The 18420-nt window shown below is 32.2% G+C and overlaps 1 protein-coding gene across 3 annotated transcripts in view; it reads right to left on the bottom strand.

Annotated features, from left to right (window-relative positions):
- The window catches only part of LOC129913586 (hemicentin-2), a 358695-nt gene that overhangs the window by 94761 nt on the left and 245514 nt on the right, over window positions 1–18420 (bottom strand). For all 3 annotated transcript variants that reach the window (XM_055992340.1, XM_055992341.1, XM_055992339.1), the window contains exon 12: window positions 15655–15813. In XM_055992340.1, coding sequence (XP_055848315.1) covers window positions 15655–15813 — 159 coding nt within the window. The remainder of the gene's footprint in view (window positions 1–15654; window positions 15814–18420) is intronic.

Here is an 18420-nt window from a genome sequence, read left to right as displayed (position 1 = left end):
CGCTTATATTCTACGTTTTCCGACCTATTGTTTGTTTTTTCCCATTATCAGGAAGTTTTTCAATGAAGTTATAATGAGTAATGGGAATTGTTTTTGTTTGCTTTCTTCTGTTATATACTTATCAATAATTTAATATTTTTTTTTAAGAAATAACTAATAAATACATGAATTATTCACTTTTATGTTTGAGCAAAATTGTTAAATAAAATTGGGAAATGTTTGATGGATTGTGAATCCGTCCGTATTTTGAAACATCAATGAATCCGCAAAATGTATTGGAATACGGAATTTGGAACAACGAAAATTCAAAAACTCCACTTAATAGGATGGTCTTTTTTAATCATTTTTCGGGAGATCAACAAATTGGCGGAGAAAAACAGAAAAAAGTCTTTAACAAAGTGCGAAAAATCAGGTTATATAAATTGCGAGCGTTAGCGAGGAAACAAAATTTTTTTACAGGAAATAAAGTTTACCCATTCTTAAGCTTTATATATAACATACAATTATACATACACATATACAAAATTGAAAAATAGAAAAAAAAAAGATTTTGTAACAAAAAATTTATACATTTCATTAGGTTTTAAATTAAATTGAGAATCTTAAGATCAAAAACTTTAGATAATCCACGTTGCTTGGCAAAGTTAATATGTGCTTCACTTGAGAAAAAAAAGTTAAACAATAATCTTAAATTGTTTAATTTTCTCTTTCTTGTCAAAAAAAACAAATCTTTTTTCTTTCGTACTTTTGCAAAAAGTGTCCAATGTAGTTAAGACCATGCTTCGACTCATCTCAATGCAATTATGGAAATCGAGTGGAAACAGGCCAATTTCAATTACTTTTTTGTTTGATTGTTATAAATAAAGAAAATAGATATGGTTTTTCGGATTTTATTATTACCGAAACATTTTCATTTGGCTCCCGCGGGGCCCCGCCAAGCGCGGGGCCGTGTGCGGGGGCCGTGTGCGGGGGCACACTCCGCACACCCCTTCCGCCGCCTCTGAGAAAAGTATTTATTGAAAATAAAGACTTCATGTGCTATAAGGACAATGAAATTAAAAACTAAGGGCTGCATTAAGCTTTGCGCTACTTGAGGTTTTGCACTATTCCTAGAGGTGCAAGGAAGAAATATGTGCATCTGAGAGACATCTCATATGTATTTAATTTTGTCATGGTTCTTGTCGTTTGTTCCTGCCGCTAGATACTTGACCTCATCCTCGGTCACAAGTACCGCTTATAAATATGTACACTGGTTGATCTTCTATCGAACACAAGATCAAGAAGTCGACCGTCGGTCGCGGGCGCCGCTTCGTTCAAGCGCGTTGTCTTGAGCGAAGTGAAAAAAGGTCGCAGTTTTATTGTTTTATTGTTGTACACTTATTGATCTTGTCATTTCGTTCACGCGCGCTGTCTTCAACGAAGTAAAGTGAAAAAAAGGTTGCTGTTTTATTGCTGTATACTTATTGATCTTGTATCGAACACACAAGTTCAACAAGTCGACTGTAGTCGTGGGCGCCGAGCCCGTGGCGCCTTTTCGTTCACGCGCGTTGTCGTGAACGAAGCGAAAAGGGGTTGCTGTGAGTTTTGTTATTGCACCCGCTCGCAAAAAACACCTGCTGGTCGAAAATTATTTTTTTAAGGTGCCATTGTTCTTCGCTAAATTTGCGTTATTGTTTTGCAAATTGATGATACTGATGATACTTTTACACTATTTTATAAAGCGAGCGGTAGAAAAGTGGAATATAAAAGCTCATCAATATTTAAAACATATAAAAAGTCTACCATAGCAACTCCTGTAAATTTGTTCAGCCAATGTCTTCAAATTACTAAAAAATCTAACTCGATTACTAAGGATAAGATTATTTATATTAAAAGCCTTTTCATATTTATGCCTAAATCAGACCAAGAATATTATGAAGCGTCAAATCAAAAAATTAGAATAAATTCTTTAGTTTGATATTTATTTAATTTACTTTTATTTATGACCATATATTAATTTAACCAAACTTGGTTTATTTTTATTTTATTTCTTTCATATTTCATAGCCATAGGATGACTTTTATTTTTTGTTAAGACATTTTTTAAATTTTTTTTATGTTTATGGTCATATTTTTTGGTTTTTATTTATTTTAGATATATTTATTTTAATAATTGAGCCTCTAAGTCAAACCAATACTACTTCTATGTAATAAGAAACTATTTTTTAAATATTGAATTAATAAATAAAAACGAACTGTGAAAATTTTTTAATTTATTTTTTAGTATTGGAATTTTGTACGTGCGCCTACTTTTCGTACGTGTACGGGATGGAAAAAAAGTTGATTTTGGTGGCGTTTACGACAAACTGATTTTGGATAAAAACCTTGATAATTTGAAAACTAAAATAGATGTGACAATTTTGACAACATAAATATAAAGAAGATATTGCACAAAATATTCTATTAAAAATTGAAAAAAATCTATCGGCCAGTTTTTTTTTATAAAAGCTCAAACCTTAAAATGCGATTTCCCAAAATTCCAAAATTGGCGTATACGACAAAACAATTCTCAGGCGACGAATAATATAAAACAGAAATTCATTTAATATACTGAGTGAGAAGTATAACTTCAGTCGCGTGTACATGTGTACACACACTCTTTTTTTTTATTTCAAAAGTTGGCTCTTATGTAAAATTTTAATCAAAATCGTTAGAGCCGTTTTTGAACAAAATTAACTTTTCTATTTCCGTTATATGGCAGGTACCGTTAGTTTTGGTCATAAAAAAAAATTTTAATTTCCCATCTAGGGAATCACCAAAAACTGCTAACTACCAAGTTTGAGAAAAATCACTTCACTCGTTTAGGCTGTAGCTCGAGGTATATACAGACAGACAGACAGACAGAATTGTCAGACCCACTTTTTTGGCATTCTCCATCATCGTAATGTCATGGAAAATTGTTATCTCGAGTTCGATTTTTTTTACGAATCCTAAACTTGCCCTATAGTACCTATATCGCAAGTAAAAAGGAAAGCCCCTTTCCTTTGATTTACCACACATAACGGGGCATTTTCTAAAAGCTACACAATGTTAAATCTAAGTGAGTTTGATCTGGTGTCAATATTTCATGCAAATGTGTTTATAAACAGAGGTGCTCGTGCTTGGTGCTTGTCGCGATTTCAAGGTCAAATCGCGAAATGGAGATTTTCAAAATTAGCAAAAATAGGCTATGGTATTATATACACATATGATACATGATTTCAAGGTATTTTTTAATGCTGATTCCAAAAAATCTAAAATCAATGCAATCTGACGTCTCTGTTTTTCATCTTTCAACTCATATTATTATAACAGTTGCTAACTTACTACCGAAAAACCCTTAAAAGTAATGGTAGCGGAATCATATTTTGCTTGAGGGTTTTCATATCCATTATCATTAAGAATCAAAACAATGCAATGCAAAAAAACATTTATATCTATGACAAAATGGTATTTTTTGAGAAAATGGGAAATTTTGGGGTGTGCACTAAAAACATCCTGGTACAATCTTGGAATTAGTGCTAATAGGCTAATTTTTTTGTTTCTATCTTTTTTTGGATATTCTATAACTTATGTCAAAAATCTAAAAAATCTCATGTCCGCAAGTTCTAATTTTCCAGGTTAAACTAAGTTAGGTGCAGATTTAAAAAAAATAATAAGAAAACTTTAGATTCTTATATGTATACCAGCATAACCCATATCATTTCAAGGTATTTTTTAACGCTGATTCCAACAAAACCCACAAACAAATCAATACGACCATCCCTGAAAAGTAATGTACCTTATTCATGTTGATCTGACACAAATATCTGAAGAGTAGTTTTTCAATTTTTTCAAATCTGCACCTTATCTTCACACCAAGAAAATTAGGACTTGCGGACATGAGATTTTTTTAGATTTTTGAGGGTAGTTAAAGAATATCCAAACAAAGATTAAAATGAAAAAATTAGACTATTAGCACTTATTCCTAAGATGAACAAGAATCTTCTTTAGTGCATATCCTAAAATTTGCCCCTCCATCAAAAAATACCATTATGTCGTAGGTATATATATTTTTTTTAATGGATTGTTTTGATTTTTAATAATGATGGATTCTAAAATCTTCACGCAAAATTTGGTTCATCTATCATAACTTTTAAGGGTTTTTCGGCAGTAAGTTTGCAACTGTTATAATAATATGAGTTGACAGATGAAAAACAGGTATAACTTTTTCCAGAGACGTCAGATTGTCTTGATTTTAGATATTTTGGAATCAGCATTAAAAAATACCTTGAAATCATGTATCATATGTGTATATAATACCATAGCCTATTTTTGCTAATTTTGAAAATCTCCATTTCGCGATTTGACCTTGAAATCGCGACAAGCGGACATGAGATTTTTCTAGACTTTTGAGATATGTTATAGAATGGCAAAAGGGAGATATTGAGCAAAAAAAATTTCTACTAACATTCATTCCGAGATTTACCCCTTTTTTCTCCTTATTTTACTGTATTATATGGGATAATGGGATATTGAAAAGTCGACAGAAAGAAAACATTTGAGGAACACGTAAGAATGGTCATAAAGTGCATTGTGAAATACATATACAGTCGTCGGCATAAAAAAAGACAATTTTTTTTTTGCGTAGCTCACTTTGAATCCCAGATTGAACCCTTATATCATGGAGCTGGAAATGAAATCTCTGGGGAAGAATTCCTCATCAGAAAGCAAAGATTCCCAGGAGACTTAGGAAACACAATTTTGGGACTTATTCAGCAAGAAAAGAACTAGTTAACTTCTTGAAAGCATGTTAAAAACTATGAAATTCGCAAAAAAGCACGTTGGTAAGCCTAATTTTTTCTGGATCAAGGTTTAATGAACCGATGAAATTGTTTTTGCACTCCATAAATCACCAAGAGTGAATTTTGTTCGGATGCGGTCTAGAAAACTTTGTTCAAGAAAAAAAAATCTTACCAACATGCTTTTTTGCGAATTTCATAGATTTTAACATGCTTTCAAGAAGTTAACTAGTGCTTTTCTTGCTGAATAAGTCCCAAAATTGTGTTTCCTAAGTCTCCTGGGAATCTTTGCTTTCTGATGAGGAATTCTTCCCTAGAGATTTCATTTCCAGCTCCATGATATAAGGGTTCAATCTGGGATTCAAAGTGAGCTACGCAAAAAAAAAATTGTCTTTTTTTTGTGTAATTTTTTATTTTGTACCGATTCATGGCTGATTCTACTCAGTACTCGTACTCTTGTGTTTCTTTATTAGCTAAGACATTATTTGACGCAAACAAATCAGTTCTCCATTGATTTGTTTAACAGGTAACGGGTATTTTAACTTGTAACAGTAAATGCCCCGATTTCAATGTTTATTTGCGAAATTTTTCCAATTTTTTTTATGAATCTGAGCCTAAACATGTTCAGCAGTTGAATACATGCTTAAAATAAGCAAAAGGTTTTACTTTACCTTACCAAAATTGAAAAAGAATGCTGGTCAAAATACTTATGCCGCTCAAAAAATAGCACTTGTAATACAAAAAACGCTGTCTGAAAGCCAAATTTCACTCATATGACTTACTTTGACCACCATGAGATTCACCATAACATACTTAATAAATAACCATTAACTTTACCTATAAAAAGTTTAACCGTAAGAAATTATTCTTATCAGATCGAGAATTGTAAATTAGTCAAAATAATTATGCCGACGACTGTACATGTCAACTCTTCGATTACATGTCTGAAGGTAGAAACTCCCTAGTACAGCCTCTAACATTTTTATTCAAACTTTCCATCAAGTCAGGAAAATTTCCCTCTATCTGGAAAAAGTCATTCCTCACTCCTTTTTTTTTTTTTTTAAATTCATTTTTATTTTTCATCATCTTAAAACTATCTTAAAGCTAGACAAAAATTCATAAAAACTAGCCTACTTATCAATTACTTACAACTAACTTACTGGCCCTATACGGGCACTCTAAGTTATTCTTCATTTTTCTTAATACTAATGCTTTTCGGCCTTAAAACTAATTTAATTCAAATAGGTAGTATTTCAAGGTTTTATTTTTTCCAAGAAATAATTTCTAAAAAAAACTTGGATTCTGATCATTTTCATTCCTCACTCCTGTTTCATGAAGGATGATAAGACAGATATAAAGAATTATAGGCCTATTTCGAAACTATCCTGCATTCCAAAGGTTTTTGAGCAAGTTGTTTGTGATAGTCTAGCATTTTATAGTAAAAATCTGATAAGTGAAAAGCAGCATGGCTTAGTAAGGAAAAGATCTACTACAAATAATCTTCTTAGCTTCTCAAATAAATGTTCAAATGCATTAGAAAAGGGTAATGAAGTTGACTGCGTTTACACTGACTTTTCAAAGGCATTTGATCAACTTAGTCATAAAATAATAATCTTCAAATTAAAAGCTTTTGGTTTTCCACGTATTTGTATTGCCTTTGTAGAATCTTATCTTAACCAATGATCCTGTCAGGTCAAATTTAGAAACTGTCTTTCAGATCTTTTCATAGCCAACTCTGGAGTCCCTCAGGGAAGTCACCTAGCCCCATTTTTATGCATTTTAGCTATAAACGGCGTAATCTCGTGCATAACTTCAAGTGATATTCTCATATTTGCTAATGATATGAAGATTTTCAAAGAAATTAAGTCTGACAATGACCGTATCCTTCTACAAAGCGATATTAACAGTTTTAATGTTTGGTGTGGTAAAAATGGCATTTCACTTAACCCAGCTAAATGCCAAACAATTACATTCTCGAGAAAACGAGTCATTAATATTTTTGATTACTACATCTTGCAACATAAGCTATGTCGAGTATTTAGCTTCAAAGACTTGGGTGTCCAATTTAGTTCAAATTTAGGATTTTCTTAACAGTTAATAAAGCGAGCTCAAGGCTTGGTTTTATTAAACGTTTGGCAAAGGAATTTGATGATCCATTTGTTACTCTATCTTTGTACAACTGCTACGTTCGACCCCATCTTGAGTACGCTTCTCAAGTATGGAGTCCTTTTTAAAGCTGAAACACAATCACGCTTTGCCGTCGATTTTGACAACTGCGAAAAGTTCAACTATAGGAAATCTGTGTATCCTCCCACAATGACGCTTTTCTTACGTACGCTTTTTTTGACAAACGTAAGGAAACGTAAGAAAGCGAGCAAAAGTTCAACCAGACTGAACTTTTGCTCGCTTTCTGACATTCAACAGACATAGTTACAGTCACCCACATTATTATTGCGCCAAATGTGAATAAAAAAAATTAAATTATTGCAAAACTATGTGTGTTTTTTAATTTCTCTATATAGATTTTGCACAAAAAAACGACATCGAGATATTTTAAATCAAAAAAATTTACGTATTAAAAACAAAAAAATTTAATGATGTTTTAGACTGAGTTTTATTGTTAAAAACAATATATTTTGATTGGTTTTGTTTTTATAACTATAGGATTAAAGAATAAACAAATTTCTATGCATTTTTTAAACACATTTATATCCTTTTTCATTTTTCCACAATTAAATCAAGATAAAGACTTGGCCCAATAATTTTGTGAGTGACTGTGTTTTATTTTTATTTGACAGCAGATTTTATGTTGCAACCAGCTGTTCAAAGTCAGAGTGACAGAAGCGCGCTTTGAGGATTTCTCAACGTAACGCAACGAAGCGACGCCCTAATAATCCAGTCAAATAAGGGTTTAACCTCGGAATGAATGTTAGTAGAAATTTTTTTTGCTCAATATCTTCCTTTTGCCATTCTATAACATATCTCAAAAGTCTAGAAAAATCTCATGTCCGCTTGTCGCGATTTCAAGGTCAAATCGCGAAATGGAGATTTTCAAAATTAGCAAAAATAGGCTATGGTATTATATACACATATGATACATGATTTCAAGGTATTTTTTAATGCTGATTCCAAAATATCTAAAATCAAGGCAATTTGACGTCTGTGAAAAAAGTTATATCTGTTTTTCATCTTTCAACCCATATTATTATAACAGTTGCTAACTTACTACCGAAAAACCTTTAAAAGTAATGGTAGCGGAATCATATTTTGCATGCGGGTTTCCATATCCATTATCATTAGGAATCAAAACAATGCAATGCAAAAAAACATTTACATCTATGACAAAATGGTATTTTTTGAGAAAAGGGGAAATTTTGGGATGTGCACTAAAAAACATCCTGGTACAATCTTGGAATTAGTGCTAATAGGCTTATTTTTTTGTTTCTATATTTGTTTGGATATTCTATAACTTATGTCAAAAATCTAAAAAATCTCATGTCCGCAAGTTCTAATTTTCCAGGATAAACTAAGTTATGTGCAGATTTAAAAAAAATAATAAGAAAACTTTAGATTCTCATATGTATACCAATATAACCCATATCATTTCAAGGTATTTTTTAACGCTGATTCCAACAAAACCCACAAACAAATCAATATAACCATCCCTGAAAAGTAATGTACCTTATTCATGTTGATCTGACACAAATATCTGAAGAGTAGTTTTTCAATTTTTTCAAATCTGCACCTTATCTTCAAACCAAGAAAATTAGGACTTGCGGACATGAGATTTTTTTAGATTTTTGAGGGTAGTTAAAGAATATCCAAACAAAGATTAAAATGAAAAAATTAGCCTTTTAGCACTTATTCCTAAGATGAACAAGAATCTTCTTTAGTGCATATCCTAAAATTTGATCCTCCATCGACAAATACCATTATTTCGTAGGTATATATATTTTTTTTAATGGATTGTTTTGATTTTTAATAATGATGGATTCTAAAATCTTCATGCAAAATTTGGTTCATCTACCATAACTTTTAAGGGTTTTTCGGCAGTAAGTTTGCAACTGTTATAATAATATGAGTTGACAGATGAAAAACAGGTATAACTTTTTTCAGAGACGTCAGATTGCCTTGATTTTAGATTTTTTGGAATCAGCATTAAAAAATACCTTGAAATCATGTATCATATGTGTATATAATACCATAGCCTATTTTTGCTAATTTTGAAAATCTCCATTTCGCGATTTGACCTTGAAATCGCGACAAGCGGACATGAGATTTTTCTAGACTTTTGAGATATGTTATAGAATGGCAAAAGGAAGATATTGAGCAAAAAAAATTTCTACTAACATTCATTCCGAGATTTACCCCGTTTTTCTCCTAATTTTACTGTATTATAAAGCGTGATTGTGTTTCAGCTTTTATGATGTTCATAAAAACCGAATCGAATCTATTCAACACGTTTTTGTACGCTTCGCTCTAAAAGGTCTTCCTTGGACCAATCCTTTCAACTTGCCACCTTATGAACATCGCATTCAACTTCTTCAGATGCAAACTTTAGCACAGAGACGTGTAAATAATGATTTAATCTCTCTTCATCAGCTTATTAATTCCCAAATTGACGACCCTGATCTATTAGCTTGTATTGGTATAAATTATCCGGGTGGATCTCACCTCCTACGAAGATTTGAACCTTTGGTATTAATGAGCCTCTTAGTCGCATGAGTAAACTTCTTAACTTGAACCATTCATCCTTAGACTTTAATTTGACGAAAATGGGTTTAAAAACATTGTTTCGAACCAGTGCTCCACAATAGTGACTGCTAATCAATGTTTTATATAAATGATATATCGACGGTTAAACTGCAAAGTCTAAAAATTCGAAAAAAATATTATTAATGCAAACAATTCAGAAAATTCAGAGCTATCTTTTGGTATATTCAGCTTAACAATGTTGTTCTGAACATTTTTCAGAAATGACAAAATTCAAACACTCGTATTGATAGATCCCATACAAAAACAAGAAACACAACATTTTGTTTTTTGATTTCTGAAAAACTTGCAAAAACGACTTACGAGGTTTTGCAGTTTAACCGTCGATATGTTGGTTTTTTTGTACTTATAATTTTATAACTTGTAAATTTGTTCGTAATTATTTTGTTTTATATTGTGCATGTGGGAGGTAGTATTTTTTGTTTACTAACCACTAACATGCACTTATGATGAGCCTCTGATCGTAGGTAAAAGCTTGTTCTAAGCTTACTACATCAAAGAATCTGAAGTGAAACGTGTAAGAGTGTGCAGTTAATGCTATCCAAGGTTTCAAAATAACTGGCATTTGTCCGTATACCAGCAAGTAGCAGCTAAAAAAAGCAATTCCTACCAAAAAGAAACAAAATGGAAGTAACTAGGTCCTAGTCCTAGGATATGTTGAAATTTTCTCGGAACCATTAAAAGACTGAATAGAATGTTCCTCATGCAAGGAGTGATGGGTCGAAAATACTCTGTTTATTTAAAGATATATTGGCGAACTCACACCTGCGCGCAGCTGCGCACTATTACAAACTTATTCCCGCATTCTTACACAATAGTATGTATAAGAGTGCATACATGACCTAATGTGGCTTTTTGTTTTTAACTATTGAATTAATACTTTTTTGTTACCAGTTTTAAGTTTTTTTCATTGCTTTGTCTAAAGTGCGCACTCTTGAACTACCTTACCATCTTACTCTACCTCAATACACCTGTAGAAATCTGTTGCCCATGACCAGCCTTCTAATTTTTCTTGTCAAACAAATTAAATTTTCAGCTAAACTACAGAAAATAGCAATAAACAAAGTATGGGATATTGAAAAGTCGACAGAAAGAAAACATTTGAGGAACACGTAAGATTGGTCATAAAGTGCATTGTGAAACACATATATATTCTTCGATTACATGTCTGAACGTGTAAGAGTGTGCAGTAAATGCTATCCAAGCACATAAAATAATTATCTGTGTTATTATCTTTCAAATAACCTATAGAAAATTTTTGTTTCTCCAAATTGAAATCTATGCTAAACTGCTGGAAATTTCAGGTGGAACGGGAGAAAATGGCGTCACTTTTTCGTGGATGCTCCCATCCCGAGTAAAAATGGAATTCCGCCGCACCACCGTTGCACCACGTCCGAAGCACTTTTTGACCGCCACACCTACGCTGCACCACGTCCGCACTATTATTAGAAATTTCTATTGCGCCACACCACCGCTGCACCACAACCACACTATTTTAAAAATTTCTAAACCGCCGCATCACCGCTGCACCACTTCCGCTTCGTTTCACTTAGAAAAAATGAAAAAATATGAAAAAAATTCGCTGTACCATAGCCGCACCATTTCATTTTTAAAGAAAAAAAATTCTGTTCTCTTACTTATACAAATGTCAAAGTCGTCTTCACAGTTATTTTGATTTAAGTAACAAATTGCCAGTTCGTACAAACATGACTTGGTTGTCGAGTGGTTAAAGCCAGAACTATAATTGGCGGATGGAGTCGGATGCTAATGTCAATTGTTGTTGTATTTCCATAAGTTTCCATCCGACGAGTGCGGTTGCGAGCGCACTCGTCGGATGGAAACTTATGGAAATACAACAACAATTGACATTAGCATCCGACTCCATCCGCCAATTATAGTTCTGGCTTAAAGCGTTGAAATCGGGTTCGAATCTCCTCCTTGTCGGTAGTTTTTTTATGTTTCAATAATTCAAAATGATGTATAATGGTGCGGCGAATTTTTCATACAAAATGAAATTTCTATTTTTACTCGGGATGGTTCATCGATTTATAAGACGTTATCACGTCAAAAAAGTTAAATTATTTTTTTGGAACCACTGTTCAACATTTTTAATAGTTATGTATTATAGAAGAATAATTGCAAAATATGACTTAACAAAAAAACTGATGGAATCCATGCATTTGTGGCAGCAATGTGAAAACAATTAATAGTATACCAATAAATTAATTCATTAAATTAATACCTACGCTTGTTTTGCATTTTGGTACCAATAACTTCCTAATAACTCTACCTATAAATACAATAAAAACTATTACAATTCTGAAATTCCCTATAGACGCGCATATTTCAAATTTCAACATTTTTGTAAATAAAAGATGCAAGAGTTATTAAATTTCTTAACTTCTTATATATCGAGTCAATTATAATTGTACAAAATTATAAAAAAAAGAAATTTATAAAATTCATTCATTCGTGGTTGTGGCGAACGTAAACTTAAGATGATGAAATTAAAAATACACTGAACAAACAAAAGCTAATATTTTCTGAAATATTTGCGATAAAAAAAAATTCAAAAACCAATGCTCACTGATTTCAATAGTTTTCTTATGACCCGTATCAGTGGCGTAGATAGGGGGGGGATCAGGGGGATATATCCCCCCCCATTGGGATCGATAATTGTGCAGTATAAACAGTGATGAATAAATAAGTTGAATAAGCGCACTTTGAAAAAAACGCTATGGATTTCGAGTTCTTGATTAGCTTAAAGGTTATAAATATGGTTTACCAACTTTCGTTGCCATTAAGTCGGTGTTTCAAAGAGTGAATTTAGACTTGGTCCAAGCAATTGAGCTCGCTAAAGATTTAAGGGATCAACTAAAAATTCAACGGGCAGAAGACGACTCATTTTCGAAAGTTTTTTGTATATGGGAAAAATTAGCTGAAATCCTTGATATAGGCGTTAAACATAAGAGAATAGTGAAGCGACAAAAGAATCTTTCGAACCCTTCGGTTCAAAGTACAGTAAAGAATATTTTCGTGTTACTATTTTCAATCTTTTTCTCGATTTCTATGTAATGGGCCTTGGAGAAAAATGTGCAAACCATGAAAACACACTAGAAGGGTTTCCGGTTCTTTCTAAGGATTCTTCGTCTGAAATAGTAAAAGCAGCTAAAAAATTTAATGAAACTGTTGAGTTTTACCAAAAACTAGACCACATAAAATAGAACAAAAACAATAAGATTTCCTTATAGTTTTCATCCAAGAAGGAAATATTATTTAAACAATCGGGATTTCCTAATTGTTTTACCGACTTCCAAAAAGGAGGAGTTATTCAATTCTTCTGTACTTTTTTTTTTTTGTGTTTGTCACCTCATAACTTTGGGCCGAGTGAACCAATTTTGATAATTCTTTTTGTAAGTATTGAAAAGCTGTTGCCTGTTCAGTACCATTAGAAAAACCATAAAACCCAGTTTTGATCCATGGAAGTCGGTTTTGTTTTTTTAATAAAAAAAAAATACGATCATGTACGGGATCACCTATTCCAACTTACTATAGAAATATTGGTCACAATTTTTGCTCTAGAGCCAAGTTGAAAAAAATATGAAATTTTTACAAAAAATTTTGAAAGATTTTGTACATGAAAATAATAAGAAATCTCTCTCTATTAATATAAACAATTAATAAGGTTTCTTCATAAAACATTTCAATAAGGAAATCTGTTGGTATTTAGGTGGTCCTGGTCATATTTTTCTCTGTGTGAAGAATTAAAAACTCAGAAAAGATATTTGATCAGAAGGAAAAATACTTCCTCTATGAACTCATTGAAAGCGCTCGAAAGCTGCACCGAAAAAAGTTGTCCTGGTATTTATATTTTATTAAAGATATTAGCTACACTGCTGGTTTCTACGTCAACTACCGAAAGAACTTTCTCCAATTTAAAGAGAATAAAAACAATACAAATAAGCATTATTAAAACTTAAAAAAAAAAAATTTGCGAACTAGATCTATCCCCCCCCTTAGCAAAAAGCTATCTACGCCACTGACCCGTATGCATTGCGATTTGAATACGAAAATCTTCTAAACGGTTAAAGCAATCAATTTGATTCCAAGGAATTTTTTGTAGAACGTTTAAGCCCCTACAAGAATATATGTATCTTGCTAATTTGAAAACAATGAAGTTTCAGTGAATTGGAAATTTTTTAAAAATATAAAATGTTTTTATATTTTTTTTAAACTTTGACCTCGAATATCTTTAGAATGGTTAGATTAATGAAAAAAGTTAACAAGACCTTTTTTGTGGAGCAATCAATTTCCAACAAGAATTGTGCGTTTGATTATTATAATTTTTCAATTTGTTACAAAATTAAGAACAAAAAACGAATTTTTAAAGATTTTCTCGATTTTTGGACCTCAAATATCTATTCAACGGTTAGATAAACGAAAAAAGTGTCTGAGGCCTTTTTTGTAGAGCGTTCAATTTCCTACAAGAATATGAAAAGAAATTTGCTAAGAAGTCAATTAATAAATAAATTGCACGACTGGGGTCGCACGTACTTGCTCTTATGCTTAAAGCTTTTTATTCAAGAAATTTAAAATTTGATATTTTGAAGAAATTTCATAAGTGGTATAAAAAAATAATATATAATATAAAAATTTTGAAGAAATTTCATAAGTGGTATAAAAAAATAATATATAATATAAAAATTAAATCTGTTTTTATAATTAATTAAACTCCGTTTTAAATTATCTTAAAAAAAACAAATATGCCATTTTATTTCTTGTATAAAAAGGTATTTTTAGAAAAAAATTTTCGAAAATTGTAGGAGCCGTTTTTTAAAAAAATAATTTTTTATGTATAAAAATTTTTTAACATTTTTCAAAAAAAAAGTTGGTATGCCATTTTGAAGAAATAAATAATTTACACATAAAAACTAAATTTCAAAATTTTTCATTGATCCGTTTTCAAAAAATTGATTTTTCAAAAAAAAATTTTGAAATATTTTTTAAAAATCCAAAAATGCGTTTTTTGAAAATTTTCTAAAATTTTAATATTATCCTTAACTACACACGTTTGTATAAAAATTTTCATTTAAATCGGGTTAATGTTGTACGAGATATTCAGAAACGAAAAAAAACGTTCTATGACAGGTACCGTTAATAACGTTACAAAAAATATTTTTTTTATTTAAAAAGTTAGCTCTTATGTGTAGTACTACACACAAAAATTTTAATCAAAATCGTTAGAGCCGTTTTTGAAAAAAATTAACTTTTCTATTTCCGTTATATGGCAGGTACCGTTAGTTTTGGTCATAAAAAAAAATTTCAATTTCCCCTCTAGGGAATCACCAAAAACTGCTAACTACCAAGTTTGAAGAAAATCACTTCACTCGTTTAGGCTGCAGCTCCAGATAGAGACAGACACACAGACAGACAGACAGACAGACAGACAGACAGACAGACAGAATTGCCGGACCCACTTTTTTGGCATTCTCCATCATCGTAATGTCATGTAAAATTGTTATCTCGAGTTCGATTTTTTTTACGAATCCTAAACTTGCCCTATAGTACCTATATCGCAAGTAAAAAACTATATTTTTTTAATAGAAGCTTGATGTAAAAATGGAAAATTGCAAAGCGGAGGACCTTCCCATTAATATAAAGAGCTCATATTTGGTGTGTATATTCTAGAGGTGTCTAGCAATCGATTTTTCGGAGTACCAAATCAAAAAAAAAAGAATTTCGATGTGTAGGTGTGTTTTTTTGGCATTGCTATCCGTATCCGCAGTTTGCGTTTACATGCGCTACAAAAACAACACGCAGCTGCCGATAGGAATACAAGCTAGAATTTTGACGAAGTGTATAAGTTTACGTTTTCCTTTCGCTTGGTGTGTGCATATAAATTATTCATCATTGTTCAGAATTTATATTCACAGTAGCAGGTAGGTAGTGTGTACAGACATTTATCCTAAAAGTACATAGTTCAGTTGAGTAATTCATCGTTACAACTTACAATACATTACATTTATACATCAATGTGAATAAAGAAAACCTTGCTGTAAATGATATGTATATTGCTTACTTACCAACTCCAGCTCCAGCTTCTAATCGCAATGAACCCCATTCCCAAGCGACGCGGTGAGGCCTTGGATCGGCACAAACTACTAGTGATAGGGTAGCTGAATCGCCTTTTTTAACTGAGACGGAATGCATGGATGGATTTAGCCGCAGAACTTGTGGTGCTCCTGGGAAAAAAAATCATTAGTAAGTTAGTATAGATCTAATGTCAAGTGTGTCCGTTGTTTAATAAGTGGAGTACCTAGGTAAGTGTAGTTGAGTGTTTTTTATTATTTTCTTCTTTAAAGTCGCAAGTCAAATAAACATAAACAACCTTAACCTATTTGGTCATTTCACATGGAGCCGCACCCAACAAAATCGGTTGTAGAAATCACAACGAAATCGACCTGTTGTGAGTTTTACAATTTTGCGATCGAATTTGCAACCATGTTGTAATTTTAACAATTCGGTTGCTAGGTACACATTCTAATAAAGGCCTTCACACGAATAAATTGAAAAATGAAAACGTACGAAAAAAAACGGCTAACCAACCCGGTCGGCGGCTACGTTATAGATAAACTTTGTAGATAGTACGAGGAGTATAGAAATTTTTGTGTGGAGCTCTGGCAAAAATATTCGAGTCCAATTTTGACTTTGGTATTTGATAGAACATCAGTACACAAGCCGAAAACAAAATTTTGCACAACTCCACCAACTACAATTAGAAGGTGGCACTCAAAAATCGCCGCGCCGCTATGATAGGGGTACGGCGCTCCGATCGCCGGATATGGATTTAAAAAAAAATCCCAAAAATTTCCTTAAAAAATACGTTGGGGGAAATTATGATGTAGCTCTACATTTAAAAAACACAACTCTCATTTTTCGTTTACCAAAAAAAAAAATACATTTCCATTCAAAAACAAAAAAGCAAATTAATATGCCCAAAACAAATACACTGAGGGAAAAAAACGCAACGTAAAAAGTTCGACGTTGATTTAGTGTTGAAAAAATTAACATGAAACTCCTTCAAAATAAAATGGAAACAATATAAGAAATTTTTTTATTTTTGTCGGACTTCAGCTTTTGTTGCATTTTATCACTCTTATTTTCAACAGTGAGATAGCACTTTGGTAAAGCATTCGCCTTGTAACCCAAGAGTTGTAGGTTCGATCCCCAGCAGCTGCCCATTTTTTCTTTTTTTTTTAATAAATGATTTTTTAAAAGTTGAAACAACTTTGATTTAAAGATGTTTTATAACGGTAAACCACTTTAAACTAACGATGTTTTACTTTGATTTTAAAATTTTCGTTTTCAACGCAAAATCATTCCGAAAAATAGTTTAATCAACGTGGTTTTCGTTGATTTTAAGTTGTTTTTTCCCTCAGTGTATGTTCAAGTAGTGAATCATGCGATTAAATCGCGCGATTTAATCCCATGATTCACTACTTGAACATATTTTTTTTTTTGAGATTTTGGCTTGGACATTTTTGCTATGGGTATTCTCTTTTTGGAGGATTTGTTGCCGGAGATTTCAGTTTGGGGATTTTGGGTTTGGGGATATCAGTTTGGGGATTATGTCTTGCGGAAAATGTCACCAACCCACATCGCAAGGCCGGTTTTAGAGGGGGGCAGCATGGGCCATCGCCTAGGGGCGCAAGAATTGAACTTTTACAAAAGTCTATATAAATAACGAAGTCTTTCCAATCGATGTTTTATTTATTTTTACTTTCCCAAAGGCGACCCCATTTTTGGCCTAAACTTTTTGAAGAATGAAGGCGCCCTCCAATTTTGGGTTAATTTGTTTGGCTTCCGGAAGGACAATGGTGTCCAAAATATTCGTTCATCTTTGAAGAACAAGACGCCCCAATTTCTTTTGAAAGACTAAAGCTATCCTAATATTCCTCCAACGAATTTAATTTTTGCAAAGGCGCCCCTATATTTAAATCACTAAATCATAGCTGGTAATATGAATATGGAGTGTATTTCTTTATTTTTCCGGATATAGAAAAGAATAGACCGACGAGACGAAATAGTTTATGAAGAATATCCATCCTGTAAAGAATAAAGAAACAGAACTGGGCAGAAAAGAATATCAATCAGCTCAGCTGTACAGTCATATTTATGTGTCAAAACTAAATTAATATGTATTGTGACGATGCGTCACAATTTATATATCCATTTCCAATAAAGAAATGAAAATTTTCTTATACACAATCGGCATATCCGCAATGCCCACCCATTATCTTCTCTGAAATGCATACGCATGCCATGTGACGTAGCCACATTACTTAAAACAAAAGAAACAAAAGAATAAACAAAGAAAATTAGAATTTATGTTTTCATATGAGTTTATCTTTTGACTGTGTTAAAGTTCACAGTAAGTTTTACCCACAAATAATATATGAGGAAGCAAAAATTGTGATTAAATCGTAACTTTAGATTTTTTGGCAGTCACAATCTGCGAGTAAATTCAATGAACATGATTTCAATTCCCAGATACCGTACCACAGCGCTGCGTAACTTCTACAGTGTAGCTTCTTGTCGCATTTTCAACAAATTACCCCTGACCAGCGTTACCACTTGCAGAAAAAAAGTCGAAGTAGATTTGAAGAAAAAATGGAAGTAAATTGAGAAAAATCGAAGTAGATTTCAAAATATTCTTTTTGAAGTTATACTTCTTATGGGAGGGTGGGCATGAAAATTTACTTTTTGACAAGAATGTCAAAGGGATTATGACGCGATCACCCTGGGTAGCAGGGCTGTCGTTTCACCTTTAGAGTAGGCAGTACTTTAGT

Source organism: Episyrphus balteatus, chromosome 3 (assembly GCF_945859705.1).
Source record: "Episyrphus balteatus chromosome 3, idEpiBalt1.1, whole genome shotgun sequence".
Lineage (NCBI taxonomy): Eukaryota > Metazoa > Arthropoda > Insecta > Diptera > Syrphidae > Episyrphus > Episyrphus balteatus.
Note: the sequence above shows the minus strand (reverse complement) of the source record. Positions and strands in the feature narration are given on the sequence as shown.